Source organism: Cucumis sativus, chromosome 6, assembly GCF_000004075.3.
Source record: "Cucumis sativus cultivar 9930 chromosome 6, Cucumber_9930_V3, whole genome shotgun sequence".
Taxonomy (NCBI): Eukaryota; Viridiplantae; Streptophyta; class Magnoliopsida; order Cucurbitales; family Cucurbitaceae; genus Cucumis; species Cucumis sativus.
Window position 1 is genome coordinate 4554117 of NC_026660.2, and position 18988 is coordinate 4573104.

General features: G+C 33.0%; 2 protein-coding genes across 3 annotated transcripts; both read left to right on the forward strand.

Moving 5' to 3' along the window:
* The first annotated feature begins 1225 nt into the window (after positions 1-1225).
* On the forward strand, positions 1226-2662 carry LOC101215993 (probable carbohydrate esterase At4g34215). The gene is made up of 2 exons (XM_004140968.1): positions 1226-1795; positions 2411-2662. The coding sequence occupies exons 1-2, from the start codon at positions 1226-1228 to the stop codon at positions 2660-2662; spliced, it is 822 nt and encodes a 273-aa protein (XP_004141016.1).
* A 1663-nt stretch (positions 2663-4325) lies between these two features.
* On the forward strand, positions 4326-18733 carry LOC101216231 (serine/threonine-protein kinase STY46). Of its 2 annotated transcripts, none has more exons than XM_004140969.3 (16): positions 4326-4675; positions 7144-7258; positions 8677-8789; positions 8895-8987; positions 9227-9302; positions 10335-10445; positions 11131-11181; positions 11442-11581; positions 11900-12007; positions 12852-12925; positions 14482-14657; positions 15679-15771; positions 15894-15974; positions 16185-16235; positions 17992-18132; positions 18219-18733. In XM_004140969.3, exons 1-16 carry the CDS (start codon positions 4479-4481, stop codon positions 18264-18266), a joined length of 1668 nt encoding a protein of 555 aa, XP_004141017.2. In that variant the 5' UTR covers positions 4326-4478; the 3' UTR covers positions 18267-18733. The 2 variants fall into 2 exon arrangements, with proteins under 2 accessions (XP_004141017.2, XP_031743451.1); XM_031887591.1 differs by lacking the exon at positions 4326-4675 and adding an exon at positions 7537-7603.
* The last annotated feature ends 255 nt before the right edge of the window (positions 18734-18988 follow it).

Below are 18988 nucleotides of genomic sequence, written 5' to 3' on the forward strand. Positions count from 1 at the left end.
AATTTAATCAAGTTCACTTTAATCAATTATATAAAAATTGTTGTATTCATTATACTACTTTAAGTTTGTTGCTATATTTGAAAATGATTGTTAAATAAATCATGAGATACTTTAAGATTTCTTTTTAATTATTTTCATCTTTTATTACAGTTTCGAAGAAGTGTTTAAACAATGTGTTTCGTAACACAAATGTTTCATAAGTATCATGATTCTACTATATGCTAATTACGAAATTGTTTTTCTTTCAATATAATTGTTGAATTATGTATTATATATGTCAAATCATAAGTATAATGATTCTACTCATCTATTGTCCACGCTGAATGAGATTGTGAGGGGTGCTGAAAGTAGCCTTAGTTCCTCAACTTTCTATCTGGTTCTATCTTGGTGAATTTTGGTTGGAAGTGTGATGGACGGAATATGACTTATTTTGAAGCTTTTGATCATCATCTTGTTTGCCCCATAGCAGCAAATACAACCCTATGTTGACAATAGCTCCACCAAAAATGCTACACAAGTACATATTTACTAATAAAAAACTTTTATATATATATCTAATAATCTGAAAACTTAAAAAGAATTCTTTTACATCTTTTTCCCTTTTATCTAAAAGTGAATATTTTAAAATATATCAATTTTAAAAATCTATTTTTCTTAAAAGATTAAAAGCGAATATATCAAAATCTATTAATTTTTTTTGCTTCCAATATAAGTTTATATTGAAATTGAGGATGGAGTAGTTTGTGCTATATTTAAGTATTATTTTGTTTTGGACAATAACAATAGAAATTGGGTCTTCAAACATATACCATTGTTATAACTTTTAAAATTATATAAGTTTTAGGATACAATTTGTACATTTATATAAGTTTGAGAATACAATTTTTACCATTAATAGTTTAAAATATATTTGCAACTATCCAAATATGGGGTGATTATATTTGCCCTTTCTACTTTTCAATACTTTCGACCTGGAAATCTATAGATTGTATTGAACAATCTTGACAATCTATAGAAAAGGTTGCAACTCACAGCCATACACCATTGAATTAAAACAACCTTATGTCATTCCCAACAAAACCTCACAAAATACTAAAAAAAGAGCCCAAAAACATGCTATGTCTTTGCATATAAAATTAATAAGAGACCAAAGCAAAGAAGGTAAATTAAGGCAAAGGGTGAAGCAAATTAAACAAACAAACATTTTCTAGCAGAGAAAAAAAAAATGACGGATTCAATTCTTAGTCCAAAAGCCACAACTTCTCCCAACAACATTTTCATACTCGCCGGGCAGAGCAACATGGCTGGTCGAGGAGGGGTTTCACTAGATCCAACCACAGATAAAATGGTATGGGATGGATATATACCGCTTGAATGCGAATCCAACGACTCAATATTTCGATTGAATGCTGATATGGTATGGGAACAAGCCCATGAACCACTCCATTGGGACATTGATGTTGTAAAGACCAATGGGATTGGACCCGGCATGGCCTTTGCCAATGAGCTTTTGGCTATAGGTGGGAAGAGGATTGGTGCCATTGGCCTTGTTCCATGTGCCATTGGAGGATCCCATTTGAAAGAATGGGTTAAAGGGACTAATAGGTATGATAATTTGGTTGAAAGGATTAGGGCTTCAGAAAAAAATGGAGGGACAGTTCAAGGAATTTTGTGGTATCAAGGAGAGTCTGATGCTGCTGTTGAAGAAGAAGCTATGTGTTATGAAAGAGAGCTCACTAAGTTCTTCATCGACTTGCGTGCTGACACGAACCATCCTGAACTACCCATCATCTTGGTTTGTTATTGTTTTTCTTTAACTAATATTGATTAAATATAGTCATGATTACACATCATTTGCTATATAGATTTTAGGAAAATAACAATTCCATTATTTTAAGAAAACTAAAATTGTTTTACATGATTTGATAAATTTTAAGAGTGCAACAACATAGGTGGATTACACAAGGGTGGAACCATGTTGTACTTTTCTATTTTTAATGTTTAAAAACAATATCTTTAGAAAACAAAATGCAATTTTGATAGATGGAGATTGAGTTTACAATAACATTCTTGTAATGAGTTTTAAAAATATTACTTGAGGTTTGAACCGATAATTTGATCATTCAATTTTTACTAGCTAAAGAATTGAAAAGTTTTTATAGCATTAAAAATTATGCTATGAAAAATTGTCTTCCTATAAGGTTGAGATATATATATATAAAATAAAAAGTTATTTTTAATAAAAGAATAAAAAATGAAAGACATGAGTCGAAATTTAGCCAAACCAAAACTTAAGTGATTACGATATTAAATTTGAAAACTTCGATTATAAAATGCTACTAAATTTAAACTTGATATATATTTTTGCGATATCTTATATTGATTTGAATGCTAAAAAAATTGGATACAGGTGAAGCTAGTAACTCATGATTTTTTCTTAAGTCCAAATATAAGCTTCAAGGAAGAAGTATGTAATGCTTTGGAGGCAGTCACACACAGACTACCAAACGTAACAATGGTGGACGGTCCCATGGCAGTGGGCAACTTTGACGATGGGCTGAATGAAGATAAAGGTCATCTCAATGTTAAATCTGAAGTCAAATTAGGCAAAATGTTTGCTCATTCCTTTTATTCAAACTTTGCCCACAACTTCCTTTCCTAATTAATTATGTACCAATGAAATGCTCACACTAATTCAATCAATTCATAATGCTACTCTAAAACAATATCTCTTTTAATCATTGTATTTGGTGGAGTGAATTTATTTCATCCTTCCAACAGAAATGATGTGGATGCGGATGTATATCTGACTCGACTTAAAGGTGAAAGTTTGATTTTTCATTTATGTAATCATAAAAAGTTAATTTTAATATTAAAATTTTATATTCTTATATTTGTAGCATGCAGTGAAATTTAATCTATACCAACATATACCAATATGATATAAATGGATATATGTTGTAGTTAAGTTAGCAATTGGGGTTTTTTCAACATTTTTATGGCTTAGTGTATAGTTTTGTTGGTTGAAACTGGTATGTGCAAGTTTATATTGGTTATCTATATTTTAGAAAATTGAAAGTTTAGTGCAATGCCTGGATACACACCTAAATTAAATTTGTAAAGACCAATTAATATTTCAAAGTTTGACCTATATTATTTGATACACAATTAAAATTTCTAGAACTTATTTAGCACATTTCATTTTACTAAATGAATTTTATAATTCAAAAAAAAAAAAAAAAATCAAATGTGAAAAATCACAATAACTAGAGTAATATTTGGTTTTTATAATAATTTTGGAATAAAGTTAACAACGGGAGTTGAGTCAATAAAATATTGATAAATGGGCAAGCAACAATGCCTAGAGATGAAATAAGCTTGGAGAGAATGATTGACTTGATCCAAGATGAAGTTACCATTGATCCCACCCTCTACTAAAATCTAGACCTAATCTACCATATCATGTAACTCATTCATGATTCGACTCAACAAAAATTTAGAAGAGATCTTTAACTCGGCCCAAAGCCAAATTAATCCACTCCACTTCGATGAGTCCACCAAATCTTGTTCTCATGTGATTATAATCCAACAACAAAAAAAAAAAAAGGATGGATGTGTGAACATCAATAAAATCTAACTGGAGAAAATATAGGTGATCCAACCTTGTAAAAATGCAAGTAAAATGACTTAAGAGATAAGTTGAGTCCACGGGAGATCGATAACAAAATTTATCTTTAGACTTTCTAATTGAAACATCAAAGTGTACGTGTAAGTTAGTTGGTTGTTTGTATATATTGTTATTCACATATCCACCTTATGCATGTATGTTAGGTACAATTAGCATAATCACATGTGGAAAAAAACCATATTATTTTGAAAAAGAATCCATCACATGTTAAAATGTGATGATGTGATTAGAGGAGAGAATTGAAAAAGTTGAGAGTGGAAAAACAAATAATATTAATTGTTATTCTTAAAAGAAACAATATTAATATTTATCTAAAAAGAAAAGAAACAGCAATCATTATTACTTTCTAGGATTACAGCTAAAATGAAAGAGGGAGTTGGAATTAAAAAAATTGATATCGTAATTAAAAGGAAAGGGAAGGGTATTTACGTAAATTGAATAAACATTCTCCTTTTCACACCTCAGGCCTTTCCGGACCCTATCCATTTCCATTATGGAAGCCTTTAAATATTAAATTCCAAAAATAGAAATATTTTATTAAAAAAACTTCATCTGAAATTCGTTAATTTGGTTTCGCCCTTAAATTTCAAACCTTAATGACCACATTACCCTCTATCTTCACCCCAAATACCCAACCACTCCATCTTCTTCCTCAAGATTCTATCAACAGTCAAAGATCCTCTCTACTGATCAATAAATATTCCTAATCTCATTTCTCTACTTCCTTTCTCCTCCAATTTTCCCTCTCTCGCTCTCTTTCCCATGGCCTTCCCTCGTCTTCCTTGATTCCATGGCGGATATGGATTTTGTTGAAGGCGTTGGTGAGAGTTCTTCGCCGCCTCGAAGCTTTGCTGCTGGATTCTGTCCTGCCCACGATGTTCGGAACGATGTTTATACTAGGTTGGTTGAGTGTGGACATGAGGAGGCTGTTTCTAATCCTCAATTTCGCGAGAACTTGGATGCTCACTTCAATCGTTTGCCTCCGAGGTAGTTTATTCTGCTTTTCTTTTATTGTAATTTGGATTTTGGGCTTTTTCATTCTTTTCTTTTTTTTTTTTTTGCTACTTTTCTATTGTGCTTTTGTGTTTCATTTTGAGCTGGTGTAATCGAGTGAGGGTATATGCATTTTGCATCCTTGCTTTATTTGATTTTCGATCTTTTTCCTGGGATTTTGTAGTGGGTAGTGTTTGTCTAACTGTATTAGGAAGCTGATTTTGGTGGATTACTTTTATGGGGAATTTTCCTTTCTATTACTTGTCTGTCATAATCCTATTGCTTCTGCTTAATCTATATGTTGTTTTCTAATGTTGGGAAAGTTCATTTGGTAACGGGTTCCTTTTCATTTTTCTGTTTTTGAAATTTAGTTGGGTCTCTGTATGTTTAATCTTTTGTTTGTTTGTTTTTCTGTTTTTTTTTTTTTAAATAGAAAATACTTTTTGAGTATTGGTCATCACGTTTTGAGAACGAAGAACATATTCTTTTTTATTTTCTATTTTTTAGTTTTAAAATTTAGGTCAAATTTGAAAATTGTGTTCAGAAAGGAAATGACTTAATTTCTTTTTTAAGAAATCATTGTTAGACAGCATTTGTTAATTTTGGATTGACTAAACTTGTTGGGAGTAAGGTTGAACTTACCAGTTTAACAACTCACTGTTTAAATACTACCTACTTATAGCAAATATTCAAATAAAAAAAGAATACTACCAGCTTAGAAGGAACGAACAATGGCGTAGTGATATGTTTGGAAGCAAGAGTTTATGCATGATTTGATTAAAGGCTGATAATTGATATGGCTAGTGGGAAACAATATTCTCAAAACATGCTTCAACTGCTGGCTGTAGAATAGAATATTATTGAAAATGAATTACAAATCTATTGATATTCAAGTTAACAAAATCTTCTTATCTTACATGAATGCTATGAAGTGGGAGATGCTAAAAGTTGAACTGCAGAATTTAGAATTTAGAACTATGTAAAATGGGTTCATATCAACATAACTTTAGTGCAATGATGTATGAGTTTCTCCTCATTCCGCCTCATGGGGAGAAGGGCTACTTTTTATGGTTAGCTGGCGTGTGTGTGATCTTGTGGGTTTTGTGGGTGAGCAGAGTAGTAGGATTTTTAGAGGGGTGGATAAGGACCTAGTGAGTTTTGGTCCCTTGTCCGCTTTAATGTTTCTTTGTGGATTTTGGTTTTGAATATCTTTTGTAACTCTTCTATAGGAGTTATTTTGGATAGTTGAAGTCCCTTCTTGGAGGGATAGATGCCTTTTTGTGGGTTGAGTTTCTTGTATGCCCAGTGCATTCTTTCAGTTTTTTCCAATGGAAGTTATTGTTTTTATAAAAAAACGTTTAATCTATATTTATCTGAACCAACGAGTATCAATCAGGATTCTTATACATAATCTTCTCAATAGTTCTCAAATGGAGTTGCATGCTTGAGTGGTTTTGTTTTCATAAATGGTGAGATAGCGTTCTTCCTTCCTACCTATTCAGTGGTCACGGAGAGACATTTGATTTTAAATGGTGTCACTTCTTGACTTGAAAAGGAAGTACTTAGGCTTATCCTAACACCTAGATAGACAAACATACGGAAGCTACTTAACTACTAGGCTTAGAAAAAAGCTCACTCTATGAGCAAGGAACAACCTAAAGGAATCTTTGTAAGGATCACTGAACTCTTGCTTGGGCCATGAAAGAACGTTAGGTAAAGAGGTGCTGCCATCTGCTTGATCGTCCTATTCATCCAACGGATTTTGTTCTATTGCTGTTATTAAAAAAAAATCTATGATAACTAAAGGTCAAATACTTTTCAGATTGATGTTACAGCTTTTCTTTAGAAAGTGATGCACGTCTGTGTAAAGTATCTTATCAAGTATTTGATTGGAGACATAGGGAACAGATTAAGGAAAAATAAAAAGTTGATGGTCAGCTTCTTTGCTATCATATCCCTGGTTAAATACCTGCAAACTTTTTTGTAGTACTTGTGGCTTAAAAGGAATGATAGAATCACTGTACATAAGTATCAGGACTTGGTCGTATTGTAGAATTAAGTCAGTTTCATTGTGTCATCTCAGGTTTTTTTGGATAAGAAATCTACTAATCTTTTTTTTTTCTGTCGAGAAAAAAAAAGGAAATCTACTAACTTTATCAATGACCACTTGAAGTTCTTTTTTTTTCTTGTAGTTATGTAGTTTTAAATTTTAATCATGTAACTTGGGTTTGGTTGTTGCCTTTACCTTTACCTTTACCTTTACCTTTACCTCCTATTTGGTGTATCTATTTTAGATTGTGTTTTTAATAGGAAAATAAAAGATGGATTTCTTAATGGTGGGTGAGTGTCTAAGTAGTATAGCATGTTAAACTCACATAGCTAGACTATATCATCAGCTAGGGATGGTCTACTCATTCTTCTTGATTTATTAACTTTTTGGTTCTTGATAATTATTCTGTCAGTTACGGACTTGATGTTAACATGGAGAAGGTGGAAGATGTTTTGTTACATCAAAAGCTTCTTTCCCTAGCAAAGGATCCAGAGAAGTGCCCTGTTTACCACATTCGTTTTCTTGAGGTATTTTTTGTATTTCATTTGTACAATTTTTAGAGGTAACTAATGGGCAATGTTGCTTGGTTCTAAACATTCTTATAGTTTTTTGCTTAGAGTGTGATTATGCCAAACTTATGGTGGAAAACATATAACCTGAGGCAAAAATTAGAAAAATGGCTTGCTGAAAGAGAGAGATATTATCAGTTTCCTATTGATGACTAGTTAGAGAGGGGTGACAATTTGGAATTACTGTATATGAGGTCATAACCATCAGTGCTGAAGGTAGAACTTCCTAATATCAGAGGGAAAAAACTGAGGACGGCGCATTGCTACAAACTGCATCAAATTGCCATGGGTGGCACCTGGAGGGTAGGAATGATATTCTGCTTGTTAAATATAGTCCTCCCCAGCCCCTGAATCTTTTCGAATGGCCGATAAAAAATGAATTTAGAATGTGTTTGTATGGATTTATAGCAATATGGTTGCACAAAAGAAAGTCAGATGGTATACTAAAGCAATCGAGACAATATATTATTTGACAATAGTTTATATAATTTCCTGTTATTGATTGTTATAAGCAGCTTTATTAATTAGTGCTTGCATTAATGTACTTAATAATTTTTTCTCTTTCAATGGCTTTTTGCCTTTGTTCTTTTTCCTCATGTGGTAAAATAGATCTAACAATAATTTTTGCCCAAGGACAATGAAAATAATTTTTTGGGATCTTGAAATCTTTGCATTAGAAAAATAGCAGCTGTTTGCATCTTCTTGGGGTTCTCTTTCTCCTTTCATCTTGAAGATTTGGGTGTTCAAGATTTTAGATTTGAGTGGGATCTTTGAGAGAGCAATTAAGTTCTGCTTCGGCTTCAGCTTTCTGCTGCCGTAATGTCTTTGAGTGGCTTTGTTGAGATCGTTATTTTTCTTTTTATGTTCGTTTTTAGGTTGCCTTCATATTTATGTTGTCTGAGTATAGTCTTTGTTTTAGTTTTCGTCTTTATTTTCCCTTAGTTTCTTTTGCTATTAGTATAATACTCTTGTACTTTGAGGTTTAGTCTCATTTATTATCTTTAACAAGGAGGCTTGTTTCTGTTAAAAAAAAAAGTAATCTTTGTATTATGTTATGCCATTTGACTTGGGAGGAGCTAGAGAATTTTTGAAAATAGAAATGAGGATGTTGAGGATAGTTGTGATTTTAATAGTTTGTGGTTTGAAATATTGATAGGAAGTTTTTGTATTTTGCTTCTTCATATGTCTCGTTGTAGTTAGATACACAATTGTTGTGCAACATTTCGTAATGATTGCTTATAACTCTGTAAGTCTATGACTTCTCTCTTATCAGAAGATTATTCAATTGTATTAAATAGAGTTCTATGTTGTTTGTATAAACTTTGTTTTAGTGGCGGAGGTTTTATTGCTCTACATTTTTCTTGTTGATTTTGTAGCACATAAGTACTAAGTCAGATGGCAATGATGATCACGTTTTTCTTGATAGTATTCTTTTAAGTGGTTCATCTAATGAAGCAGCCGATAGAAGGCTTCCATTGTCACACAAAAGGTAATTATTGGGCCTATTGCATTTTCATTATTAGCCTAACCCCTTAGGTTTCTTTCTGCACATAGTTGATTTGTGGTAATTGATTTCTTAATCATTGGGTTGTAGAACTCGAGGAAATATAATTGACTTTGAGGCTTGTTCCAAGCTTGAGGGCTTAAATTTGGATGTTAGAAAAAACTCGAAGCCCATGGATAGGAGGTACGATTTGGAGATTTTTTTCGAAAGCTATGATTAACACATGTATTTGCATTGACTATTTTTGTGGACGGGGATGTATTATTTGGAATTTTTTTTCGAAAGTTATGATTAACACGTGTATTTGCATAGACTATTTTTGTGGCTTTACAAATTATTGTAGTTCCCGTCAGGGTTCAAATTTTTGACATGTTGGCTGGCTATAACTAGGTACTAAGATGTTTTCTAAAAGTACAATGCAGGCCTGGTAATATTGGACATGTTCTGATACACGAAGTGATATTTTCAACGGTTGACAAGCCAAAGCTTCTTAGCCAGGTAGGCTGGAATGGTTATTTTTTTTTATATTTGATAGTATCTACATGAATGTCTTGGGAAGGCAAAAGTTGCCAAAACGTTCATAGTCTAGCATGCTCATTGAAGTCTTGTTCTTATGCTTCTATCTAATGGAACTTATGTATACAAAGGCCAGCATTCTATTGTATGTTTAGCATTCTCACTAGTTTATGGTAATCAACAATTCTTAGAAGATGGCTTTAAAGGAACAACAGAACGTTTAATGAGGGCAGAAACTTTTGGATTGTTTGATAGTATTTTTTTTTCTTTTTTTATCAGTTTTAGTCGCTGCATTAATTTGATGTATTATTCTCTCTTTTGAGCAAGTAGAGTCTAATTGATCTTTTGGCAAATTGAATACATCATTTTTATTTCAGTAAGAAACCTTTTTATTTAAAGAATGAAATACACCAGTTGAAGTCCTTTGTTCAACTGAAGGGGTTAGATAATGAAATATATATATTGAAAAAGCAATATAATATAAGAAGGGGAATACCATTTGTATATATGTATAGACAGGAAGGGGAGTAGTTATAAAAATCCGTTGATCCTAGGAAAAGAAGTAACAAAAAGATAATAGTGACCTAAATTTCATGGGACCCTTTCTTACTGTGCTGAAAGATTTCTATTCCTGTATAATTAAAAATTCTCATAAAAGTGCCCCTTACAGCAGTTAACCACAGACAAGGAGTTATTCTAACAAACATAGAAAACATCAGTAAATGCATTGAATTGATCTTGAAAATTAACTGTACACAAACTGAGAGCTAGAAGTTTGTATCAGGGATAAGACAGTTAATGAACAACCTATCGTGGGGCAATTAATACTCATACTAGGTGTTGAGAATAATTGATCATCTTTCCTTTTCATTTGCTCATGTCAGTTGGTCATTATTATGAAAGTATCAGTATGGGAGAATTCACACTGGCTTTTTGTTTGTGTAGATTAGAGATATTTCATTGATAAAAAAATTCACACTGGCTTTTCTAACGACTTATCAGTTTTTTTCCTAGCTTTCTGCTTTGCTTTCTGATATAGGACTTAACATTCGAGAAGCACATGTATTTTCAACAACTGATGGTTACTCCTTGGATGTATTTGTGGTGGATGGATGGCCTATTGAGGTACTGTATTGTGATATATGCTAAATATATATTTTGCTGTTTCTACTGCTGTGCTGCCCTGTTTTTCATATTTTCTGTTCTTGTTAGATTAGTTATTAATTTTTTTAGGTTTAGGGCCTACCATTGAACTGGTATTATATACAATTATCTTATGAAATGATTGGAAGATCTAAAATATCTTTGCCATTTGGCTCAAAATTTCCCTCTTCGTTTGCTTATTGCATGTTCCTAACTTCATGTTATGTCACTCTCTGTTCATAACAATAAAGGTAGTTTGATGAACTGTAAATTTACTCTGAATTCTCTCTATTATTTAGTTGGCCTTTCAAGTTGCATATGTATGCAGCATCCACCCCAAAAGTAATCCACATTTGAATGTTGGGATTGGAGTGCTACTGCTTGCTCAACTGGTTCTCTTGTCTTCCAACCTGTCTATTTTAAATCAAGACATAGAAACCTGTACGAGATTTTTCGTTATGACGTTTAGCAAAGATTCTTCACATTTTGCATCTGTATCTAAGGATTTTAAATGGAAAATTGTATCAGTTGGGTTACTTATAAGAAATTATGTATTATCCCAGGTCAGCAACCTTCTAATATTATAAGGAGGGATCTGTATTATGTATCTTTTGTATCAGGATTGTGTTAAGTCTATATGTTGCTGATTTTGCAATCTGGTGACCAGGAAACTGATGGCTTGTACGAAGCTATGGAAAAAGCAGTGGCTAGATATGAGGTAAATTGCGTTTTTTTTGACACGATTCTTTATGAAAGATATTGAATGAAATGTCATTACCTAATTTATAATTCCCAGATAATTTTGCAGCATTTACTAATTGTTATTATTTTTGTTTTCTTTGTCATAAACAAATTTGAGTCCTTTGTTTTCAATTGTCTATGGTTGAAGACGTTTTAAATTCTCATGTTCACCCCCTTCTCCCTTTGCAAAGTGATAGAATATGAAGGAAACAATGCAACTTCTTTCATGGAATGCAGGGATCGTGGTCTGGGTCTTCACATTCTCATCCAGTGGTCAAGAAGACATTAGACGCCCAGGTAAAATCAGCAGATTGGGAAATAGATAGACGGTTACTGAAGATAGGTGAAAGAATTGCATCAGGATCTTGTGGTGATTTGTAAGTTTCAACTGAAAGTACACTTTTCTTTGACCATGTCTTGAACGGTATAGCATCTGGATCTTATTAGGAAGCTTACAGATATAGCATCTGAACTTGTTACATTAGCTTCTCGTTGATATATTCTGAGTTGAAGTTTCATATTGTCCCCAACCGAGCAATAAAATCAAGTGACCTTTGCCATTCATAGCAATGTCGTTCACAATATGATATGTTTGATCGCTCGTTATTTATTTGTTCTCTGAATACTACAGTCCCTTCTTTAATATTGCAACTATGCATGTTACCATGTGATTCATTTTTCTTTCTCATCCCCAGGTACCATGGATTTTATCTTGGTCAAGATGTAGCTGTCAAGATATTAAGGTCTGAAGATCTAAATGCTGATTTAGAGGATGAGTTCAATCAAGAAGTGACTATTCTCAGGTAATTTTGATATGTGATAAAATTACTTCTTCATAAAACAATTATATTTGAGTTTGGGGTATGAAAGCAGGGAACACTGTTTCCTATCATCGTTAAAAAAAAAAAAAGAAAAAATAACCCATAGGGATTAGGGGGTGGAAAATGTAAAATATTGATATTTATCTTTCCATTATCATACTGTAAGTTAAGGAATCCACTGATCATTTTTCCGGAGGATGCCGTGTACAGACGACAATCATTTTTATTGTTTATTTATGGCTAAGTTTTTCTCACAAACTTCTACCTCTTGATAGTTTATTTAATGTAATCATGCAGAACACCTGCACAGTTTCAGCTTGAAAATGTACTTGCTAAGAATTGCACATTTTTAACTGTGATCTTGCGGGTAGATCATATGAAATATCTTTCTTTTTCTTTTGATTCTATAGGAGATTGTGTTTGGATACTTTACATATAGGGGACCTTCAATTGAGAAGGAGTTCTGGAAATTAGTCCATGTTCAATTCATTAATAAAAAATGAACCTACACGCCTGAAAGTGAAAGTACAAATATTATGCTTACCAATTTCCTTGATCCAAACATCGTCATAGATTAAAATACATTCTTACCAAAAGGATCTTCTGGCAAACAACGGTGTTTAGTAGCTGCAGATTCGAAATCTTCAATTTCCTGGAACTGTTTCGATACTTCACATTTTCCCCACTCCATCGATAATGATTTTCTTTTATTTCCACATTTGTGAAGGAATAATTTCCAGAGTTTATGTTTTATAATCAATTTGTTATAGGTGTATCTACCGCCATACATCCTTTGTGAAGGGATCTTAATTAATCTGAAATGCAGGAAGGTCCAGCACAAAAATATAGTTCGTTTTGTAGGTGCTTGTACAAGCTCCCCACATTTGTGTATTGTAACAGGTACATAAATCTCTACTTTCATCTTTAATTTTGTCTCCTTTTCCTTCATCAGTTCTTGGTTAGTTTCTTGTAGGATCTTCTTCTGTAGTTTACATATATATCCTGATAGATGTTTGCTTGGTTCGAACAAGAGTTGTGTGCAGAATAACACAATTCCGCATCAATAAAAGATTGACAGTCAAGTGAAGCTCTTTTAACTTTATGTTCTAGTGTAAGGTTTTGATGGAGGTCAACTTTGTTACCAGAAATAGTTACGTTCCTGAGACTTAGTTGGCTGTTGTCTGACCTTTTCCGGACATTATTTTTCGTCAATAGATACAAATACTAACTCTTCCTCATGCATGACGTAATGTGAATTTTCATGACTTTTTTCTTAAAAGAAAAAAGAAATTTGTTTTACCACAAATTGTTGGTTTCGGATAAGATAATAAGTCTTTTAAAATTTGTTTTAGGATGAAGATAAGCCTGTAGATAACATGTTTCAGAGGGATTGAAAGGGATCTGGTTGATGTTTGGTCCCTTGTGAATTTTAATTTATAATGTTTCTCTGGGTTTTGGTGTTGACTGACGAGCCCCTTTATTCTATAGTTCACATTCAGTTAGATTGGCGGCTGTTTCTTTAGGGTGCTCCCCTTTTGTGGGCTTTGTTGTTTTTGTATGTCCTTATATTTTTCATTTTTCTTTTCAATAAAAGTTAGTTTTTTTTGTATAAAAAAATGTTTTTGTTGATAAATGAAACATACAAAAGGGCAAAACCCAAAAAGCTAAACAAGTTAAATAGAAGGTATCTTGTAGGAATGATTATGGTAAGGGTGGGTAGTTACGAAAATATAAAGATAAAGACTGCGATAAAGACATGAAGGTAATGAGTTTCTCTTTAGATTTGAGTTATTTAGTATGGGCTATTATGTGGGATAGCCAGAGTTCGTAGTGTTTCTAGATATAAATAACAAGCGAAGGTGGTGAGGTTGATATAGGATTTCCCCCCCTCTTTTCTGGTGAAAATGTTACTGACCCGATTTTTGGAATACAAGATAAAATAAAATAAATTAATCCCCCCCACACCATAAAGTAATTCATAATCAATTGAATTAGTTTCCCAAAACTAATTAGATTAATTTATAGGGATCCACTTCCCAACTAATTGAATTACAGAAACAAAGAAAATACTCAATGACTATGATGAAAGATCACTAATCTGTTTAGCAAACTGAGTTTGGCGTAGATCGATCAAAAGTAGTGTGTGGAGTAGGAGTCACAATTTTGGAGTAATTTTTTATTTTTATTTTTTAAATTTAAACCAAGTGACATTGAATTTTTTTTTTTTTATTCAGGGCAAAGTTTGGGGGTAGTTTCTAGCAATAATGCAAACTTATCGAAGCTTTATTGCATTTCTATATCTCCATCTGCATTTATACCAGAAATGCCTTATTTGATATGCATTTTGGATTAGAATTTGGTCATTAAATTCACTTTCTTCTGTAGTCCTGTTTTTTGGATTTATGTTCCATCTATATTGTTCAAGTACAAAATTTAAGTTTAGTTGTTTCTTGCAGAGTATATGCCAGGAGGGAGTCTTTATGATTACTTGCACAAGAATCATTGCGTGCTGAAGCTCTTGCAACTGCTGAAGTTTTCTATTGATGTTTGTGAAGGAATGGAGTACTTACATTTAAATAACATTATTCATAGGGACTTGAAGACAGCAAATCTGCTAATGGACACTCAACAGGTAAGATTGGAACATTATATTACTGGAATCAGCTGGTGAAGTGTAGTAGTGTAGGTATCTTAAACGATTATTTTTACATCAAACTACTTTTATATGAATTAGGTTTTGGAAGATAACAGAAAATATATTGGAAAGTTGTTTTGGGGTTGGAAGGAGTCATTCCATACCTTAGATAAAGGGAAAAAGAAATAAAATTAACCATACTGAAATAGCTATGCAAACGAGATATAACACTAAACTCTAATGTGATCATTTAGCCCATGGGATGTACCAATTCACTCTACTATCAACAATTAATAGTCACTGTTGCCCTGTGCTGACTGAAGAAGTCAATATATTAATTTGGTGTGATGTTGTTCTCTATGAAATATATGTGAAGCTGTCTTCATATCTACCTGTTTCTTTGGAGTGTGAACTGGCCAAGTTATATGATGAAAAAAATATTGAGCAGTTAGTCCCTAGTAAAGTTCACAGTACAAAAGAGATGATAGGATTTCTAGTCAGGTATAGCTCTCGTGGTCATGCTCCTGTTCTTTTGAATTGGTGTTTTGTACCTAATTAGATACATAACATGTGTGATGGACTTTTTTAGTAGTGGATCCTCTGGCTGTTCTGATAATTTCTTTCACTATTACAGTGGTTGAATACACTTGTTACTTCAAAATAGTCAATGTTGGATTTTTGAAGTAGGATTTGTATGTGTTTTCTGAGTTCATTTATTCTCTTGTTAAAAGATGTTACTGTCAACATCTAAAGGGAGCCGAAATTAGGAAGTCTTTTTCTCCAACACTTCCACATTATGTTCTTCATCATAAATTTTGTTCAGTGGTAAATCCCACAATTACTTCTTGTTGACTTAGCTAGTTTCATCCGAGTGTTTCCTATGCTTTCATTTTATGGACAATCAATGGAGACCAAGGATACAATCCACACGTCACTTAGCGATGCGCTTTTATGAGCTTGCACTAAAAAACAATTTAAACCCATTTATGACTAAAAGACGTATTCTTTTGCGTTTAAGGTTGTAAAGGTGGCAGATTTTGGAGTTGCACGATACCAGAGTCAAGGAGTAATGACAGCAGAAACTGGAACATACAGATGGATGGCTCCTGAGGTGATGAATCAGTCGGAGGATGTTGGCGATTTTCTGACGAATTTAGAGATTGTATTCTAGAGTGTTGGCAGCATTTTAACTGACTTCAATCTTTTTGCGTTGATTTTACTTTTCATCTTCAGGTAATAAATCATCTGCCATATGATCAGAAAGCAGATATTTTCAGTTTTGCGATTGTGTTGTGGGAACTAGTAACAGCAAAGGTATATCTCAAGTTGACTACAATCTACTACAATGCAACGTCTTTTTCTTTTTGTTTGCTTGCCTGTATTTCAGAAAGCTATTATTGAGCAACCTTATGTATAAGATGAGTACATACCTTTATCATTGTTTTGTTGATTGCTTAATAGTATATGATAACCATTAACCACTACATGTGGTTATTCTTTTCACGCAAGCTTTTGGCATTTCAGGTTCCTTATGATTCCATGACACCATTACAAGCTGCCCTTGGAGTAAGACAGGTTTGTGTGCTAGTTTTTGGTGCATTACTATTTATGATTATTATTATGATTGTTATTTTAAAAATTAAGAAACCAAAGCTTTCATGGAAAGAATTGAAAGAATATACAAGGGCATAGGAAAAAATCCAGCACAACAGGAGACTCCAAGAAATTACCAAAAAAAAGGAACTCCCATCCAACAAAACTAAAGTAAGGTCATAGTTACAAAAGACAGACTAGTGCCCACATTGTACCTTGCCTGCCATCTCTCAAACCTTCATCACATGACCTCTCCACCTCTCCACATTGAACCTCTTCTTTCCATAAAATAGCAAGGGGCTGTTTGGCAACCTCCGTTGAGTTGAATTGGGTGGGCAAAAAAATCTCACCCACCATTTGGCCCATTGCAAAAGAAAAAAAAAAACAAAAACGATTGGTTTATTGGCCCACTGTTTTATTCTCTCAATACACCTCTCATTTCACGTGTTTTCTTTACTCTCCTCCAACTCTCTCATTTACTCTGTTGTTTCTCTCACTGACTCACCCGTCTCTTCATATTACTCCTCTTTTGATCTCTCTCATCTTCTCTTTCTTTGTCCATTTAGCTCGTCCTCCATCTCCTCTTGTTTGCTTTCCTCAGATTTCCCCCTTTTGCTCATATGAGTTATTTTTGTCTTTTCATGTTGAATCCCTCTTTTATCTACTTTGTCTATTTTTCTAGAGTTGTGTCGATGCTTTTTTTTTTTTTTATCAGATTTACTAGATAAGTAGTTTTTGTAGATTTGACTACTTTTCTTTTCCACATTCTTTTTGTTTAGATTTACATTTTTGGAGTTTCTATTCTAAGGTTTGGATATATCTTCTAGCATTTGGCTGTATCTGTGCTGATCACAAAGTTTTTTGTTTTCCCTCCTGAAAATCTCAGTTGGATCGAAAAAATAAAAAGGAAATTAAAAAATTTGAAAATTGGAAAATGGAATATTTGTAGAGGGTTAAAAATTGAGGGCTACAGATTGGAGAAAAATATTTATATCATGTAATTGACTATTCAAATTTCAAAAATTGAATTCAAGATTTGTGTTCACGAATTTGTTATGTTTTAAGAATAGAAAAAATGAAGCATTTTTTAGTGCTAAATTTTTTGAAAAGTATATGTAGAGTTAGGAGATTAAAAAAAAATACAAAATCAATTTTGTTTTCAAAAACTGTACTAAATTTCTCACTCTGCTTTGCACCCAAAATTTAAACTTTATGATTCAACTCAGCTCAAAATACAGATAATCTAACTCTCCAGATAATCTAATTTCTCAGATAATTTTTATCAACTCAACTCTATGTGCCAACATCCTCTTAAGGTAAGCTAGGTTGCCACTAAAATTTGTTCCTTCTACCTATTGCCATTTGAAGCCAAAGATAAGCTAAAGTTGTATGAGAAGAACAATCTCTTTCTTCCAATCTGTAGTAGCACCTATGGACCAATGAAAAATGATGGAACTTATAATGCTGCTATATGGATCTTAGTTCGATGAGAAAAAAAAGGAGGAAAGATGGGGGCAATTGGAAAAGATTGCTGTTAAGTGTAAAAGCAACATCAATATAAATAAGATGAATCGAGTATATTAAGAAGAATGCTCTGTTTATTTTACTTTTCTTTAGGATTCCAAATTTGCGTGGTATCTAGGAGGAGTCCAAAGCATTGCTTTAATTCCCCCTTTAAGGACTAAAAAACACAGTATTCTCAAGAGTCAAGACTTATGACTTCGTAATCTGTTTTCAGGGACTACGTCCAGATCTTCCCAAAAATGTTCACCCTAAATTGTTGGATATGATGCAAAGATGTTGGGATGCAGAACCTGTAAATCGGCCTCCATTTACCGAGATAAAAGTTGAACTCAAAAGTCTCCTAGAAGAAGTAGAGGTATACCTCTTCCCCATGTCTTTTGAACGGCATGAATTATATGCTAAATGCAAACCTTCTAACTTCTAAATCCCATGTGTGCTTAGATGTGTACAAAATATGAAGAAAATTGTGCAGCAGTTAATGGGAGCTAATGTAGCTGTGTAGAAGGTGCAATATTCAATTCGGCTTTACCCTGTATTTTCCGTGAGGATATTTATTTTGTTTTCCACTTTCGGTTCTTCATATAGTTACACAAATATTGTACATCTGAGAGAGAAAAAGAAGTATAGAGGCTGCTCAGTGCGAAAAGAGAGAAGAAATAGCATGTTCTCATTACAAAAATACTTGACCACGAGGGTGTTTTCAGAAAATATAGTAAAATTATCTGTTGTTAGCCTTTCGAGTTGTTCAATGAGTCTCTTTCTTTCCTGTGTCTGTGTATATTACATGCATAGTTATTTAGAGGTTGTTTAGGAGGTCTACTGTATATCTGACAGAGTGTTGGAATGAGCAAGGAATCAAGTGTGTAAAATGAAAATGAGACAGTGAAATATGAAAAACAGTCAAAAAGAGACTTTGGTTGAAATTTGTGATAACAAGATGAGTTTGGTATTACAAATTTGGTGCCTCACCCAATAATGCTTATTCTACCACTTCATTTAGAGGCCATTATAGAAAATTGGCAGCCTCATATAATCATTGCTGAAAAGCTTATAACTATTATGAGGTTTACGGATTCTTTCCGATTTCTTTGTGCCTTTATATATAAGGAGCTTTAATTGTGTGTATGTTTAAAGTATTATTATACATGCAGGAATTTGAGTAAACTATTGTTTAGTAGAAAAAGAATAGCAGGGAAAGTAGTATGAATTTC